The sequence below is a fragment of the Pristiophorus japonicus genome, chromosome 13, assembly GCF_044704955.1.
Source record: "Pristiophorus japonicus isolate sPriJap1 chromosome 13, sPriJap1.hap1, whole genome shotgun sequence".
Lineage (NCBI taxonomy): Eukaryota > Metazoa > Chordata > Chondrichthyes > Pristiophoridae > Pristiophorus > Pristiophorus japonicus.
The window spans coordinates 168,980,202-168,997,201 of NC_091989.1; the positions used below are offsets into that span (position 1 = coordinate 168,980,202).

Consider the following 17,000-nt stretch of genomic DNA (forward strand, 5'->3'; position numbering starts at 1 on the left):
CTGTAGGAAAAAAAATTGCAGGGCTACAAGGAAAGGGCGGGGGAGTGGGACTAGCTGAAGTGCTCTTGCAGCGAGCAGGCATGGGCTTGACAGGATGAATGGCTTCCTTCTGTGCTGTAACCATTCTATGATTCTATTTCTTATGTTATGTTCCATCTTAATAGCAGATCTCAAACACTAATATTAATTTACCACTAGCTAAACGTTTGATAAGATTTTTGGGGGAGCGAATTTGGAACAGCTGAAAAATAAATGGATCCATAGCCTACCAGTCTACAAGATAATACTTTCTGCTGATCTAGATCCCAGAAAGCAGGTTTCATCCTTCAGATTATAAAAATTATCTGGCAAAACAGAGCACATTCTTATCACAGTAACACTGTCTAGGAATAGTAAGGGTTTGCAAACATTGAAAAATTAAATCATTGCACCTTTGTTGGTTTTCAAGTTTTTTTATGTTTCAGAGGATTAGAGACAATGAGTTGAACTTTTTTCTATCCATATACTAAACAATCATTCTACATTAAACTGGACTGGGAGGATTTTGTTGTGAAGATATTTTATATCAATTTTAGAAACAGCCATCTACAATCACACATTTACAATTCATCTGTGCATTTCAACAAAACAATAAATAAAATTTTAAAATGTGATTACATTCAGGGTAAACTTTGGATTATTGACAAATAAAAACAGTGCACACCCATACCACAGAGGGAAAGAAACTTTACTAAAATAAAAAAAAATATACATAAACTGAAAAAATAAAGTTTCCCCTTCTTTAGAGTTCCCTTTTTATATATATCTATATATATATATATAAAAAAAATATAAAAACAGATAAAGAAATTATTCAATTCTAACTGATGCGGTTTATCGGATGTACCAATTTGTAATACAATGCCTGAAACTCATTGTTCAAATGGGATGAAAATGATTAAATGGAATGGACTACAAATTTTATGTTAAAAAACATTTTTAACCAATGTCACTAAATGAACATCAATCGTATTGTGGTTTACATCCAAATATTTGTGATTATGTCACAAATGGTACATTGATGCAATACTGCAACATGAGCAATTATGCAGTGGTTTATACAGTAGAGAATTAGGACGTATAACTGCCCATTCAAAGCTACAGTTTGATCTTTGCAATCCATTCTTATGACGGCTGATGGAGATTTCTGTCAGTTCCAGACTTCATGAAATTTGCTCAATAATTAGGCTACTATGTTCAATTTTAACAGGCAGCAGTTATTTAATCCATAGTACCTTAGTAGGCAGAACGTAGAAAGGAACTAAGTCTTGTGCTAATTTTATTTTATTAGAAAGATTACTTTTTCAAAAATGTTCTTCCTCAGAATCAGACAGAGAATTCTGCTCCTCCCTTCATTGTTCGGGGAATGAATCGTCTAATTCTAATGCCCGAGAAAGGATTAATCCAAAGAAATGAGGGCTGTCCTCCAAAAACATTCTTCATTCCCTCCCATCGTAGCTTCCTTTCCCAAGTTGGTTTTTCATTTTTTAACCGTTCAATCTCCTGCATAATAAACATAAAGTTACATTGATTAGTGTGATTACATGGTAGGCAAATACTCCAAATTAGAACCCAGCTATAATTGTTCCCTCCATCACCCAGCCACACCCGCCCTCAGATAGTATGCAGCGGGAGTGTCAAACTATTTATTTACTATTGAGGTGAGGTTTTGAAGTGTTACTGTATTTTTCGAAACTGTCCTTGCTCCCATTGAAATGATGGGCTCCAGTGAAAATTTGACTTAAGATAGATAACCTAACTGGATTAATTTGTCCTCTTCAGTCTTTAAATGATTTGAATCCTCCATATACCGTAGAAATATGGCTGAGGATATGAAAAATTGCCATGATACTGCAGTATATGAACCATCAGGATCCGTGCCATTGAACCAGTTTGTTTTGACCTGGAACTAAACTGAATCCAACTATTTACTTAACACTAGCACCCTCAAAACTAAGCCCCTTCAAAACCTGACCGATTGTGCTGTGTAATCTTTCTTCTTCATTCTGTATCCTCTACGTACTTTAGAAGCATTCCCATGTAGCTTAAATGTTGACAGGTGGAGGACTCCAAGTATAGAAGCCATAGCACCAGCTGTCACGATTGCTCTGCCAATATCAGTGTTGTGCCCTACAGTTAAATCTAGACAGCAATGTTTGGTAAATGCTTGAGGATTGTTCCATGTGGTAGCCTAGTATATACTATCAATTGGAATGTGATTTTTTTTTAAATATTCGTTCATGGAATGTGGCTGTTGTTAGCAAGGCCAGCATTTATTGCCCATCCTTAATTACCCTCGAGAATGTGGTGGTGTGCCACCTTCTTGAACCGCTGCAGTCTGTGTGGTGAAGGTACTCCCACAGTGCTGTTAAGGAGGGAGTTCCAGGATTTTGACTCAGCGACGATGAGGGAACGGAGAGATATTTCCAAGGCAGGATGGTGTGTGACTTGGAGGGGCAATTGGTGGTGATGGTGTTCCCACGCACCCGCTGTCCTTGTCCTAAGGGGTGGAGGCCACGGGTTTGGGAGGTGCTCAGGAAATAGCTATGGATTGGATGTAATAACTTTTAACATGCCTCCTGAGCTTCTTAATTGCAAGTGTAATCAATTTTCTATTCATCAACATTTTGCTTTGGGTCCTTGTCCCACAGGAAACAAAGAACTGTTGAGACTGTTTAAACTGCTCTGTGCAAAGTATGTAACTCAGGACTGAATACCTATGTAGTGGAAGGATGTTTCAGTTGACTTGTGTGGTGAGAGATGAAATGATTCACTCAAATGAAACTGGAAAATTCCGATTAGGATTGGAAATCCGTCTGACTTGATGCTGCTAAGACCAGGGGTGTTAAAGCTAATTGTGCTATCGCTTTGCTGGGGATTACTGCTGGGATCTTCCGATTCTGTCTGGCTCAGAACTCGCAATCTTAATCGACTGAGCTCCCGTGGATTTCTTAACAAGAGATTCTGTCTGACAAATTAAACATTCCTAATGACAGTTCCTTTAAGATTTTAGTTAAGCCCAGTGACTGGAGAAGGGGGTCATTTGCAGTTGATGCTGTTAAAGAACACAAAATTATAAATTCCAGCACAAATCTAGTATTTTATTTTGTTGTCTTTTGAGGTTCTGGTACCATTGGACTGAGTAAAGAGGGTTGTGCATTATAACCAGATTAGATCATACTGTCTTTTCAGGGAAGGTGGATACATTCTCAGAGGCAAGTATGCTACCGATTCAGCCAAGGTTGACACTTGAGTTTTACAAAACACAGATCAAAATAAAAGGGGGCCGAAACTGCCCGGTTTTGGGCGCAAATCAAATTTTAAAAAAAATTAGCGCACGGCGAGATGGGCCACTAAATGTTCTGGAATTGGGCAAAAGTGTATGCTGGTAACAGGGCGTTCGCGGGGCATGATGCTCAGCACATCAGCGCCACACTGCTGACGTCGGCGCGCTGACGCGTCACAACGTCCCTTCCCTTCTTTTAAAAGGGAGGGATGCTGCAAACTCTGCAGCCGCTTTAGTTGTGCCCACTGGGTTACTAGGGAGGGTGCCAGTCGGGCCAGCCAAGAGGGTGTGCCGGGCTGAATGTTGCCGTTTTGGCCGCACTAGTGGCCGCCATTGTCAGGCTGACTATAAAGTCGGCTGACACAGAAAGGATGGTGGTCACGGCGCAACCACCTCCCCGATAAGAGCGGCCAGGGCGCCCTAGCCATCACAACTTCTAGCCCCGGAGTTAAAATTATAGTCGCTGTAATTATGTCACTGGGCCGCAAGTAGGACTCTGTTGGCGCCGGGCGCATGTCCTTGCTGCCTGATCAGGAGAGCAGGTTAAAATTGCAGATGTTGCAATCATGGCGGCTTTTGGACAGGTAAGAGCCAGGGCGAATTTAACTGCACACCCACCAGGTTTCTGCTGAGCGAGTAGGGTTAAAATCGCCCAACTTTATATTTACACATCAGAAAAGCATCAAGATCCATTTTGAACTGAAGTTGAAAAGGGTAAAATGCACTTACACCAAAGTCATGCAGATGAAAATTATGTATCTTTTTTAGGGAAATGCAATAAAAACACTGACCACAAATTCGCTTTCTGTTGATGTTTAACTTGGATTTCTTCAATTGCTAACAAATTTGCTGAATCAAAAAACATTTTATGCACAATCTTCTAAAATCACAAAAAAAACGTACCGTCTCATCATTGCATATTGAGTGAAGCTGCGTGCCAAACATTACTGAGGTGAATGTAAGAAACAGAAGTCCCTCAAGGCACAAAAAGATGATTAGGATTACAGTTACTGGAGGCGAGAAGCCACTGCATTCTGTGAAGGAAAACATCTTATCAAAATAGCCTACAAATACAATAATGGTGCATTCCATGCATTATCACTTTTCTTTCACAAATTAAAACGGCAGTAATTCACAAGAGCTTTAATTATGAATAATTTTCTTACACAGAAGGGTAATGAGCAATTTACGCCATTGTACTCGTAAATTTTGGAGTTCTTGATAAACTATTCTACTTATTGAATGTATTTTTTGCCAAAATGTCAGACCATAAAAGGCCAACTGGAGCCTCTTCCTCCGTACTGTGTCATTATATCAAGGATTATTTTCTATCATTTTGTTTTTCACTTAAAGTTTCTGAAATATTTGGTGATCTTTGTAGTTAGTGTTTAGGAATCTAATGCTAATGGGAGTGGGCTACTAAACCAAAGTCAGAATGTGAAAATGTACAGCAAAGTATTGGGGAATATTTACAATAGCAGCATCATTTGCTGCTATTAAAAAACGAATCTCAGTAAAAATGCAGGACAAAACAAAGGCCCTGTCTGCACTCTTACTGTACGAAATTTAAGTTGACCGTGACATTTTATCTCATTAGTTATTTTCATGGTAAGGTGATTCATAAGGGACGCGTTATAAAGCTTATGATGTAATTATGGGAATGTTATGTTGTATAAAAGATGAACTGGATGAATTTTGATATTGCACCTGTGTGCCTCAGTCAAAATACACAAACCAATCAGGTTTTCTTTTATACCAGCTTTTTACTTTGCTGGTTAATTAATCAACTGCTGATTTCCAACTATTAGACTGTAACAAAACAAATGCTCAGCCACCATCATAATCTCTTGAACTTTTCAGTTAGATTACACACATCAATAAATGTGTTTAACACAGTGCATAATGGAGCACTTATGAATGTACGAATACATGAAAGGTCCTACTGGGGTATTTGGGTTTTGGGATAAATGTGCTACTGACCACATAGCTATTGAACACTGAGAACCACCAATTCCTGACATTCAGTATATTAAACAATAAACATAATCTGCATCATGTTGGGGTGGGGGATTGGGTGGGTGGCAGGAAGGCAAGCCAGCAAAGGGAAATAAGGATGAGGTAGATGTACAATTGTATATTGTACTTGAAGTTAAGCTATCTCTAATGCCAACTGCTTGGAGTGAATTGGAGTCTAATTGTGGCATTCAGTGTAGTATGTTATGGAACCGAATCCATTCAGTTCTGAGATTTGCATGTTGACATATACTGCAATATTCACATCCTTGGTATTGAAGTCCTCTTTCTCAAGATAATCATGCAGTCATATTACTAAAGATTTTAGCTACAATTCTGATGGAATCTTTTTAATAGTGCCTCTTTATGTGCAATTTCCATACTGCAGGTTTATTAAAAGAACTGTCCTTATTCTGAAACTATTTCAGAATGCTGGACTCTGTGTAGTTGACTAAGGATATAAATCCTTATGTGGGCTTAACCAATGCTGTGTCTATGGATCTAGAAAAGCTGCGGTATTTAATTATTTGTTTAAAATAATGCATTTGCAAATTGGATTTCTGCTCCAAACTCTTCCTGTTTGTGAACATGGCAGCATTCAATGTCAGCATATCAGGCAAAATCCATCATTCATAAGAAGCATTTGTGTCATGAAACCTATTTTTTAAAAACACATTATTTTGAACAGTTTGAAATATTTAACGGTACAATACACTGAAATACTAATATCAGCATACAGCATGCAGTTCATTCACATAATAATGTAGTGAGGGTTTTGGATAAAATTACCCACCAAAGTCAATGACGGTTGAGCAGTTCAGAGTCAATCTTGAGATGTGTTAAAATATAGTTCAGTGTGTTTTATTGAGCTTGGGGTGATGGCTTGATTACATTTTTGCACAGTTTTTGTTTGGGCTCCTGATACAGAATCGAATCGTTTGAGCTATACTGATGCCTAGTTTCAATCCATGTTGTGCAAATATGACTAGACTGTCTTAACAAAATTTAGTTTTAAAAAATGTACATTTTTCTTTACCTTTAAATGATTATGCTATGTAGTATGACATTGTGCTTGTTCAATCTATTCCTGGAGGGTTATATTGCCAGAACGGAACCTTCTTTATGCAAAATATTTGTTACTTCAATTACATGCATGTTATATAATGAAAAGTTGAGGTAAGTTATATCCTAACTCCCAAGTTTGAACCGTCATTTATGAACTGCTTTAACATTACTTTTGCAGTTTGAGCCAACCTGAATTTTTTGATTTAGCTAACAGTCCAACGTCCAACTTCAGCTCGGTGTTGGAGTTCATTAAACAAATTTCATTGTGCTATTAGATAGGTGTGCCTCCGTAAAAAATTCTAATGAGTGGAATCAATCCCAGGGAGAGAATTACAAAATATTTTTGACAGCAGCTTTCACTTTTGTATGCATGTACCTGATAATCGTCTATTTGGAATCAAGCCATTATCTGCAGGAGTACTTAGGGTTTTTTATTACTATTCTCTTGCCTATGTCCTCCCTGCTTCCAAGAAAAGTCTTAAATGCTGATTTTTTTCCCCTGTCTTTAATTGTCTCCTTTATGTAATTTGTCTTTTTTTTCACCTCTTGTGAATATACTTAATGACCATCTAATAAATGGATGTTTTTCAATGTTAAAGGTATTACTGTGTATATAAATGCAAGTGATATTAAATGGTACTTATACAGGGTCTATTAAATGTTTTTTCATCCTTCACTCCAATTCCCTCACTTGCCTGCTCCATTCTTGCTGAAAAGGCAGTTTTTCAGATCCATGTACAGATCTCTATTAAGTCCAATGTCATTGGTTATGTCTGATCCAGACAGTCCTAGCTACAAAAAGCAGAACATGTGCCAGAAAAAAAAGGGAAGTTAAAATGTTTCCAAAAGCATGAGTATCTAATTCATCCATTCTGGGTCCTCTTTCTCCGCCCCCCCCAACCACCTCTAAATTTGGTCTTCCAGTGTTAAATCCTGTTCTTTCTCACCCTTGCTCTCATTTGGAGTATAGATCTTCTGGTTAGGTGTCTTGTCATATTTTTGAAATGTTTGTGCAGTAAAAATAGATGAATGTTTGCTAAAGTACATATACTATAAACTGATTTGTGAAGTGTAAATGTCCAAAATTCCTTTGAAGAACCATAGATCAACACTGAAGTACATGGGCTCCTTACCAAAGTACTTCAGAAGACTGAATTCTTCTGTGTACAGCTGTTAATGTGTATTTCAAAATTATGCATTTATCACTAATAAATTTGAACTGAACCTTGAGTGTTTCACCTGGTGTTAACTTCAGTAATTGTAAAGGAGGCTGTGAAGGTGAATGAATGCTTAAGCTGCATGCATGATGGTGCGGAAGAAGTTATATGTATATATTTTTTTTAATTGTTCATTTCAGTTCAATCTTATTGAAGGCGAACTCGAGAGCCACTGAGAATGGCATATTTCAAAACTTTTGCAATATCTGCTTTGGTTCGAATTGATTCAAAGTTTCATTGTAAAATTCTATGAAATCCAGTCGTGATGTCTATCGAACTGAAAATAATAAATATATGTAATTCAGAATAATGTAAGTTTTGAGTATCAAGAATTCTGTGTGGATGTTATTTAGCTATATTGTAATTCTATGTTTCAGTAAGCTGCAAGCGGAAAATGAACAATTTTCAACATCCAAATAATTGCATACTGTGCTAATTTTGATTCAATTACAGCTATGTACTTCAGATATCCAGTGTGCTAGATCAAAGCAACTATCTTGGGGTGGGATGTGTGATTAAAAGTTCAAGGCCCATAGTTTGAGACAATTGCAAGGTTGAAAAGAGTCAAAGGAGAAAACAAATAATGGTTTTGAAGCCATGCTGTAGTTTAAGACATCTTTAGATTGTAGGTGAAAGGAAAAACTGGGGATAAAGAACTCCATCGTTTTGAGGCGCAGAGAAAGAATGATTTATAATTGGAGATTATAATTAGAGGATTTGAGTATAAGAATAAAGATGTCTTACCGCACCTGGAATATTGTGTACAGTTTTGGTCTCCTTACCTAAGGAAGGAGATACTTGCACAAGAGGGAATGCAATGAAGGTTCATCAGACTGATTCCTGGGATAGGGGGGATTGTCCTATGAGGAGAGTTTGACTAGACTAGGCCTATATTCTCTAGAGTTTACGTGATCTCATTGGAACATATAACATTCTTACAGGGCTTGACAGGGTAAATGAAGGGACAGAGTCTAGAACCAGGAGTCACAGTCTCAGAATATGGGGTCGGCCATTTAGGACTGAGATGAGGAGAAATTTCTTCACTCAGAGGGTAGCGAATCTTTGGAATTCTCTACCCCAGAGGGCTGTGGATGCTCGGTCATTGAATATATTCAAGACAGTGATCGATAGATTTTTTAATATCAAGGGATATGGGGATAGTGAAGGAACATGGAGTTGAGGTAGGATGATCAGCCACAATCTTATTGAATGGTAAGCTTGAGGTGCCGAATGGCCTACTCTTGCTCCTAACTCTTATGGAGATGATGTGACAAGTGTTTCTGAAATAGCTGCTGCTGATAGAGATGACTAGGACACCTTTTTATTATCTTTTACCATTTTATCTTATTGCAGTGTGGTTACCATTGGTTCCTCTCAACCTTTCTGTTTTTCTATCTAATAGACCCATTTTTGCCTTTGATGGTTGCATTGACTCTGTCTGTCGTTTGGACCTGTTTGACATGCAGTTGAAGATGTAGTAAAAACCACAGTCGCACCTAATGCAGCTTCAAAGCAGACAGTGATTAATCTTTTTAGCGGGAAATGGGAACTCTCGCACATTCTTTCACTTGGTCCAATCTCCTACAGGTTCTCATTCACTCAACCTGCTGTTGACTTGATCAGATGTTTTGTAATTTTTTTTGTCAGCTGGGTGTTTAACCTCCATAGAAAGTCATTACCATTTTTAAATCTCCAAACTATGCTATTGAGAAATCCACATCAGTAAATGTTCCTATTATGGAGTGTACGCATAATCCCTATAGGTTTCAAGTTACCAAAGCTAAGCCTTAGGCATGCCAAGATGTGCACAGGGGTTATGCTAGAGTTTAATCAGCTAAACCTGCAGTTTTACCGCAACTTGTTCAGCCAAGACTTAGAGTAGTTGCTTGCAGAGCTATCTGGAGCCACATGGGAAGAATTCCAGGATCCATTAGTGAGACAGATTGGCTGCTAAATTATACCCTAGAGTATTGTGGACCTGCCTCAGGTATTGGATTACTGAGTCTCCTTTTCCCTCCCAAGGAGACTAGTTACTAATTGGTATTTAGATAACTGACCAGGATGGTGGATAACAGATGTCAGAAGCACCTAAAGAGTGGCATCCTCCAGAGTGGAATGGTGAGCAACATAAATTGCCATAAAATGCAAGTCTGTTGTCACCATCCTTTTGACCACAGCCGAAGCACACTCTTTGCCCACTGACCCATTGTTTCAGCAGTTTAAGATATGACATTTCAGGTACATCTGCTTGCCTCTGCAATCCCAGTCATTGTAATCACTGATCCCTGAGTATGGACATGTGTTCTTGTATGAATGTGAATTTTTGATGGAGTCTCCTAATTCTGCAGTATACTGCATTGACAATCTCCAGCTTTTAATCTCATATAGTGATAACTGAAACAATATTGGATTGTATTTTGCTGTAGGGATAACAGTGAGGCTATCAGCTCTCAACAAGTAAATCAAGTGGCTCAACCGTGGCTATCAAGGGAAATCAAGGATAGTATTAAAGCCAAGGAAGTGGCATACAAATTGGCCAGAAATAGCAGCGAACCCGGGGACTGGGAGAAATTTAGAACTCAGCAGAGGAGGACAAAGGGTTTGATTAGGGCAGGGAAAATGGAGTACGAGAAGAAGCTTGCAGGGAACATTAAGGCGGATTGCAAAAGTTTCTATAGGTATGTAAAGAGAAAAAGGTTAGTAAAGACAAACGTAGGTCCCCTGCAGTCAGAATCAGGGGAAGTCATAACGGGGAACAAAGAAATGGCAGACCAATTGAACAAGTACTTTGGTTCGGTATTCACTAAGAAGGACACCAACAACCTTCCGGATATAAAAGGGGTCAGAGGGTCTAGTAAGGAGGAGGAACTGAGGGAAATCTTTATTAGTCGGGAAATTGTGTTGGGGAAATTGATGGGATTGAAGGCTGATAAATCCCCAGGGCCTGATGGACTGCATCCCAGAGTACTTAAGGAGGTGGCCTTGGAAATAGTGGCTGCATTGACAGTCATTTTCCAACATTCCATTGACTCTGGATCAGTTCCTATCGAGTGGAGGGTAGCCAATGTAACCCCACTTTTTAAAAAAGGAGGGAGAGAGAAAACAGGGAATTATAGACCGGTCAGCCTGACCTCAGTAGTGGGTAAAATGATGGAATCAATTATTAAGGATGTCATAGCAGTGCATTTGGAAAATGGTGACATGATAGGTCCAAGTCAGCATGGATTTGTGAAAGGAAAATCATGCTTGACAAACCTTCTGGAATTTTTTGAGGATGTTTCCAGTAAAGTGGACAAGGGAGAACCAGTTGATGTGGTATATTTGGACTTTCAGAAGGCTTTCGACAAGGTCTCACACAAGAGATTAATGTGCAAAGTTAAAGCACATGGGATTGGGGGTAATGTGCTGACGTGGATTGAGAACTGGTTGTCAGACAGGAAGCAAAGAGTAGGAGTAAATGGGTACTTTTCAGAATGGCAAGCAGTGACTAGTGGGGTACCGCAAGGTTCTGTGCTGGGGCCCCAGCTGTTTACATTGTACATTAATGATTTAGACAAGGGGATTAAATGTAGTATCTCCAAATTTGCGAATGACACTAAGTTGGGTGGCAGTGTGAGCTGCGAGGAGGATGCTATGAGACTGCAGAGTAACTTGGATAGGTTAGGTGAGTGGGCAAATGCATGGCAGATGAAGTATAATGTGGATAAATGTGAGGTTATCCACTTTGGTGGTAAAAACAGAGAGACAGACTATTATCTGAATGGTGACAGATTAGGAAAAGGGGAGGTGCAACGAGACCTGGGTGTCATGGTACATCAGTCATTGAAGGTTGGCATGCAGGTACAGCAGGCGGTTAAGAAAGCAAATGGCATGTTGGCCTTCATAGCGAGGGGATTTGAGTACAGGGGCAGGGAGGTGTTGCTACAATTGTATAGGGCTTTGGTGAGGCCACACCTGGAGTATTGTGTACAGTTTTGGTCTCCTAACTTGAGGAAGGACATTCTTGCTATTGAGGAAGTGCAGACTGATTCCTGGGATGGTGGGACTGACCTATCAAGAAAGACTGGATCAACTGGGCTTGTATTCACTGGAGTTCAGAAGAATGAGAGGGGACCTCATAGAAACATATAAAATTCTGACGGGTTTAGACAGGTTAGATGCAGGAAGAATGTTCCCAATGTTGGGGAAGTCCAGAACCAGGGGTCACAGTCTAAGGATAAGGGGTAAGCCATTTAGGACCGAGATGAGGAGAAACTTCTTCACCCAGAGAGTGGTGAACCTGTGGAATTCTCTACCACAGAAAGTAGTTGAGGCCAATTCACTAAATATATTCAAAAGGGAGTTAGATGAAGTCCTTACTACTCGGGGGGTCAAAGGGTATGGCGAGAAAGCAGGAAGGGGGTACTGAAGTTGCATGTTCAGCCATGAACTCATTGAATGGCGGTGCAGGCTAGAAGGGCTGAATGGCCTGCTCCTGCACCTATTTTCTATGTTTCTATCAAACGGCACCTTCCACTGTCCGCACATGCGCAGTTAAATGCGGAAATCAGGAAGTTGCTGTTGGATTTGTCCTGGTCCTCTGCAAGCTGTGCTCTAATAGTATCTCGCCAAGAGATTCAGCATTCACATATGTGAAGTTGCAGTACTTGCCCACGAGATACCCATTAAACACGCCAGAAAAAGTTAGGTTTTCCATTCAAGTGCAAGTCAATTTTAAAGCCATGATAAGTCTTAATTACTGCAAAACAACATCTTTGGCACTGAAAATGTACTTTAAAAATTACAAGTGTGGAATCTTATTCTTTCAGATTTTAATTATTGGAGATTATATTTTTAAAGTTATTTTTTTCTTTTTTCTTTCCGTTCTCTTTTATCTCTCTCTCAATCCCATTTTTCTTTCCCTGTCTTTATTTCTCTTTCTGTACATAATTTTATATTGAATTAAATATTCAAACTTACACCTCCTGGTTTAGACTATGTGCCTCAGTAAGGATTCTTAAATCTGATTGGTTAAAGAGACACATTGTTGCTTGTCCTGTTCACACACACCACTGATCCACAGTAGTGGACGCCGTACTGACCGTAAGTTGCCCCGCAAAAGCCCATGGAAAGTCTATGGGCAGCTGTAAGCATAATGAATGGTGAGCGCCGTTTGTTCGCTGCTGATCTCAAAATCCAGGCCAATTACATATTTTGTTATTTTGAAGAGCAATAGCTTACATTCTGTAGTGCTCCACATGCAGGGTGCTATCCAAGTGTTTTGCATTCAGCAAGACAACACAGTGGATGCTGAGGGGCGGAGTAGCAATAATGGCCTTTAAGAAGCTTGGGTCAAGCCGGAGGATAGAGAACAGTGATGCCAAAAAGCATGGAACTGAGGGAGTGAAATTTGATGCAGGGATCGGAGAAAATAGTTTATATCGGCTTCATGGACGAGAGAAGTGGATTGAGAAGGGAAGATGTAGTAAAGGCAGAGAATGGAGTGGGTGAGGGCCCAGTTAGCTAGAGACCAGAGGGAGAGCTGGGCATTGAGGGAAAGTCAGAGGAGGCAGCAGCATTTTTGTTTGTCTTAAATTTTGTACGACGAATCTGAGTTTCTCTCATTAGAGTCCATGAAGAGGAAAGAGGACTATAAGTTGTTTGTGGTGAAGAGGAGAAGTTTGGAGTTGTTCTACTCTATATGATGGAGTAATGAGCAGTTTTGTCCAGGGAGAGCATAAGTAATCCTGTTCAGTATTCAGCAAAGTATTTTGCACTGGGTAATTGTTCTCTTAACATTTCAGAAAGGTTTCATCATTTCAATAAAGCTACAGTGACTGAGTTCTTCATTTTTACTGATGGAAATTATACAAATTCATTCACTTTAGTATCTCGTTAAGCTTGGAAATAGGGGTGTCTTTTCTGAATATATATTTTTGACCCCAAGGGAGGGGCGGAAAATCTGAATTTTAACTTGCTGGGCCAAATCCAGCAGCCATTTATGTATTGTAACTTTGTCTAGAAATGCCACCCTTACTTCATCTCAGGGGATGTGATGTTAGAGCACAAATGTCTTTGAAAGTCATTTCAAAGATTAAGGCAAATGCTGAATTAGTGCAGTCCAAAATGAAATAAAAGTAAAACAGAGGCTTGTGCTGATTCTAAGTCAAGCTCGTGTCTACTTTGTGCTCAAGTAACATTACACTTTTGTAGAATGAGTACCAATGCAAGAAGTCTGTTAGAAACGTGACCAAAAGTACTGATACTCAACAGCACTGTGTTTTGTGTTTGTGTGCACGCTTGCACGCTTCATCGATCAGCATGTCATCCAGCATGCAGAACAATTAACCTTTTGTTTTTCTTGTATACCTCAATTTACTTCTCTTTTCGTTGCCCTGCCTTCCAAAAATTGAATGTCACAAGTTGTTATCTTGACGAGTGAAAAATTGAGGGAGAACTATATTCTGCAATATTGTGATTATCTTTATTTTGGATTCAAGGTTACTGCATGAATCGTGTTCCAATTTTAATAGACAGTAATACAAATTTGTACATATCCGGTACATTCTGAATTAATAAGTCCCTGTTATTCACCTGTAAGTTTTCTTCGAATCATAGGATAGTTCGGTACAATAGGAGGCCACCCGGCCCATCGAGTCTGCGCCTGCTCTTTTGAAGATGAATCCAGTATTTCCCACTCCCCTGCTCTTTCTCCATATCCCTGCAATTTTTTATCCTTCAAGTATTTACCCAATTCCCTTTTGAAGATTATTATTGAATCTGTGTCCACCACCCTATCAGGCAGCGCATTCCAAATCCTAACCACTAGTTGCTTAAAAGAGTTTTCCCTCATGTTACTTCTGGTTCTTTTGCCAATCACCTTAAATCTGTGCCCTCTCGTTATTGACCCTTCAGTCAATGGAAACAGTTTCTCCTTATTTACGCTATCTAAACCCTTCATGATTTTAAACACCTCTATCAAATCTCCTCTTAGGAGAACAACCCCAGCTTCTCTAGTCTATCCACATAACTGTAATCCTTCATACCTGGAACCATTCTAATAAATCTCTTATGTGCCTTCTTCAAAGCCTTCAGATCCTTCCTAAAGTGTGATGCCCAGAATTGGACATAATACTCCAGCTGGGGCCCAACTTGTCTTTTGTATAAGTTTAGCAAAACTTCCTGGCTTTTGTACACTATGCTTTTATTTATAAAGCCCAGGATCCCATATGTTTTATTAACAGCTTTGTTAAACTGTCCTGCTACCTTCAGAGATTTGTGCAACAGCACCCCCAGGTCTCTCTCTTCTTGCACCCCCTTTAAAATTATACCATTTAGTGTATATGGTCTCTCCTCATTCTTCCTATGTAGTATCTCTCACTTCTCTGTTGAATTTCAACTGCCATGTGTCCACACTTTGCACCAGCCTGTCTATGTCATCTTGAAGTCTATTACCATCGGCCTCACTGTTTACTACACTTCCAAGTTTCGTGTCATCTGCAAATTGCGAAATTGTGCCCTGTAAACTCCCACCGCCCCCATAAAGTCTAAGGGCTAGAACCTCCACTTTTGTGCTTATCGCCCAAAAATGGGCGTTATTTCCGGCATGGGCGGTAAAAAAGGGTTTTCAGATTGCCAGCTTCTCGCCCATTCTCAAAACACCTAGTTTACATTTTTGAAAATGGGCGTTACCGCGAGCAATATCAAATGGGTGGTAGCGATAAATTTTTTTGACCTTCTGCCGTAAAATGTGGCCGTCCTTAGCAACGGCATGGCAACACTCGATTCCTGTGATTCTGGAGATCAAGGGCTACCATGACATGCGCAGAAGAGAAGACAGAGAGTGAGGGAGCTCAGAGGGACTGAAGGCGTGGCTGGCTGTGGTGTGGCTGCTTTGAGAGGAAGGAGGGAAAGTAGGCAAACAAAAATTAGCTCTTACCAGCCACATATTTGACCGAATTTGCCCTATAATGGAGGGAAAGGAAGAGGCATCACAGCACACTGTGGAGACTGACGCTGGAGAGAGCAGTGAGGTGGGAGAGGAGCACAATGGAGGCCGCAAAAGAGCCAGGAGGTTCTCGGACGAGGCAAATGCCTCCCTCCTGCAGGAGGTCGAGTTATGCTAGGATGATTTGACACAGAGAGGGCGTGCGAAGCTCACCCCAAAGGCCTACCAGAGGATATGGACCGAGATAGCAGAGGTGGTCTCGTTGGCAACCAAAGAGATACATAAGGGCAACCAATGCCGCAAATGATGGAACGACCTTGTGGGATCCGCAAGAGTACTACATTGATTTAAATGTACTTATGTATTTATATAATTTGATTTATCACAGTCATGAGTGACTATCAGCAGACGTGAGGTCTTGCACTTTTACTGGAAATGTTGTACTCAAAGCCTGCGGCCATGGTGTATATCTTTAGGTAAAGAATGATAATAATCATAATAATCATGATTACATCTGTCGGTTATGTGTTGTATCAGTGTCTGTGACTGTATCTAGCAATGATATCACGCAATGATCTCATGCCATGTCGTCCTGTCACCTTTTACAGAAGAAGCTATCGACGATGAGGTCCGCACAGAGGCGAACGGGTGGGGGGGGCACCCCCGGACACATCTGCAGACCCTGAAGTGATGCCACGTGAGTAAAGCTTATGCCACTGCATGAAGTAAGGTCAATAGATGCCACACCAACTCATATCCGAATAATCATATATGATAGATGATTTCTAAAAGTGTCATAGAAATAATGCTGGCCTAATGAAAATCATTGCAATGCACAATGTGTTGATGGTCATGAAATGTGAGGTCTGTGATGATTTTGAGAGCGGTGGTGCTTTTGTCGTGTATATGCTGTGTGGAGCGCTGGACTCACCTCGTCACCCTAGCACCCCTTCTCCTCTAATAACCTCATTTGTGTTTTGCAGCTCAGCCAGCAGCGCGGCCCCAGGCACCTCTCCACAGGGCACCCCATTTGTCCCCGCCGACACTGCGGAGGCCTCATGGACACGGCAGGTCTGCTCCACGAGCATGACATGACAGCAGAGATGGTACAGTTGTCCAGGAGGACTGTAAACATTGGTGACCAGCTCATCGAAGCATTGGGGGTCATATCCTGACACCTAGCCACCATGACCGAGTACATTCCACGCATGGTGGAGTCCCTGGATGAGATAGCCAGGAACACTGCTGCCACAGGCCCCGCAGTGGTCCCCGAGTGCAGCACTCCACCCCTAGGTTCCGCACCACCACTGCGAACGACAGATGAGAGCAAGGACCAAGATCCTGCTTCTGCATCAGAAAATGTTGCCCCCTCGGCTCCCGTACCCATGTAACCAACACATCTGTCTTCATCCCCCCCCAATGAGGCACCGCCTAAGCAGCTCCTCGGCCAAGT

At 40.5% G+C, this 17,000-nt stretch overlaps 1 protein-coding gene across 2 annotated transcripts in view; it reads right to left on the minus strand.

The window, feature by feature from the left end:
• Positions 1 to 453: 453 nt before the first annotated feature.
• zdhhc7 (zinc finger DHHC-type palmitoyltransferase 7) overlaps positions 454 to 17,000 on the minus strand; it is a 123,865-nt gene continuing 107,318 nt past the window's right edge. For both annotated transcript variants that reach the window (XM_070898255.1, XM_070898254.1), the window contains 2 exons: positions 4,229 to 4,359; positions 454 to 1,542 (listed from right to left, as the gene is read on the minus strand). In XM_070898255.1, coding sequence (XP_070754356.1) covers positions 1,366 to 1,542; positions 4,229 to 4,359 — 308 coding nt within the window. In that variant the 3' untranslated portion in view covers positions 454 to 1,365. The remainder of the gene's footprint in view (positions 1,543 to 4,228; positions 4,360 to 17,000) is intronic.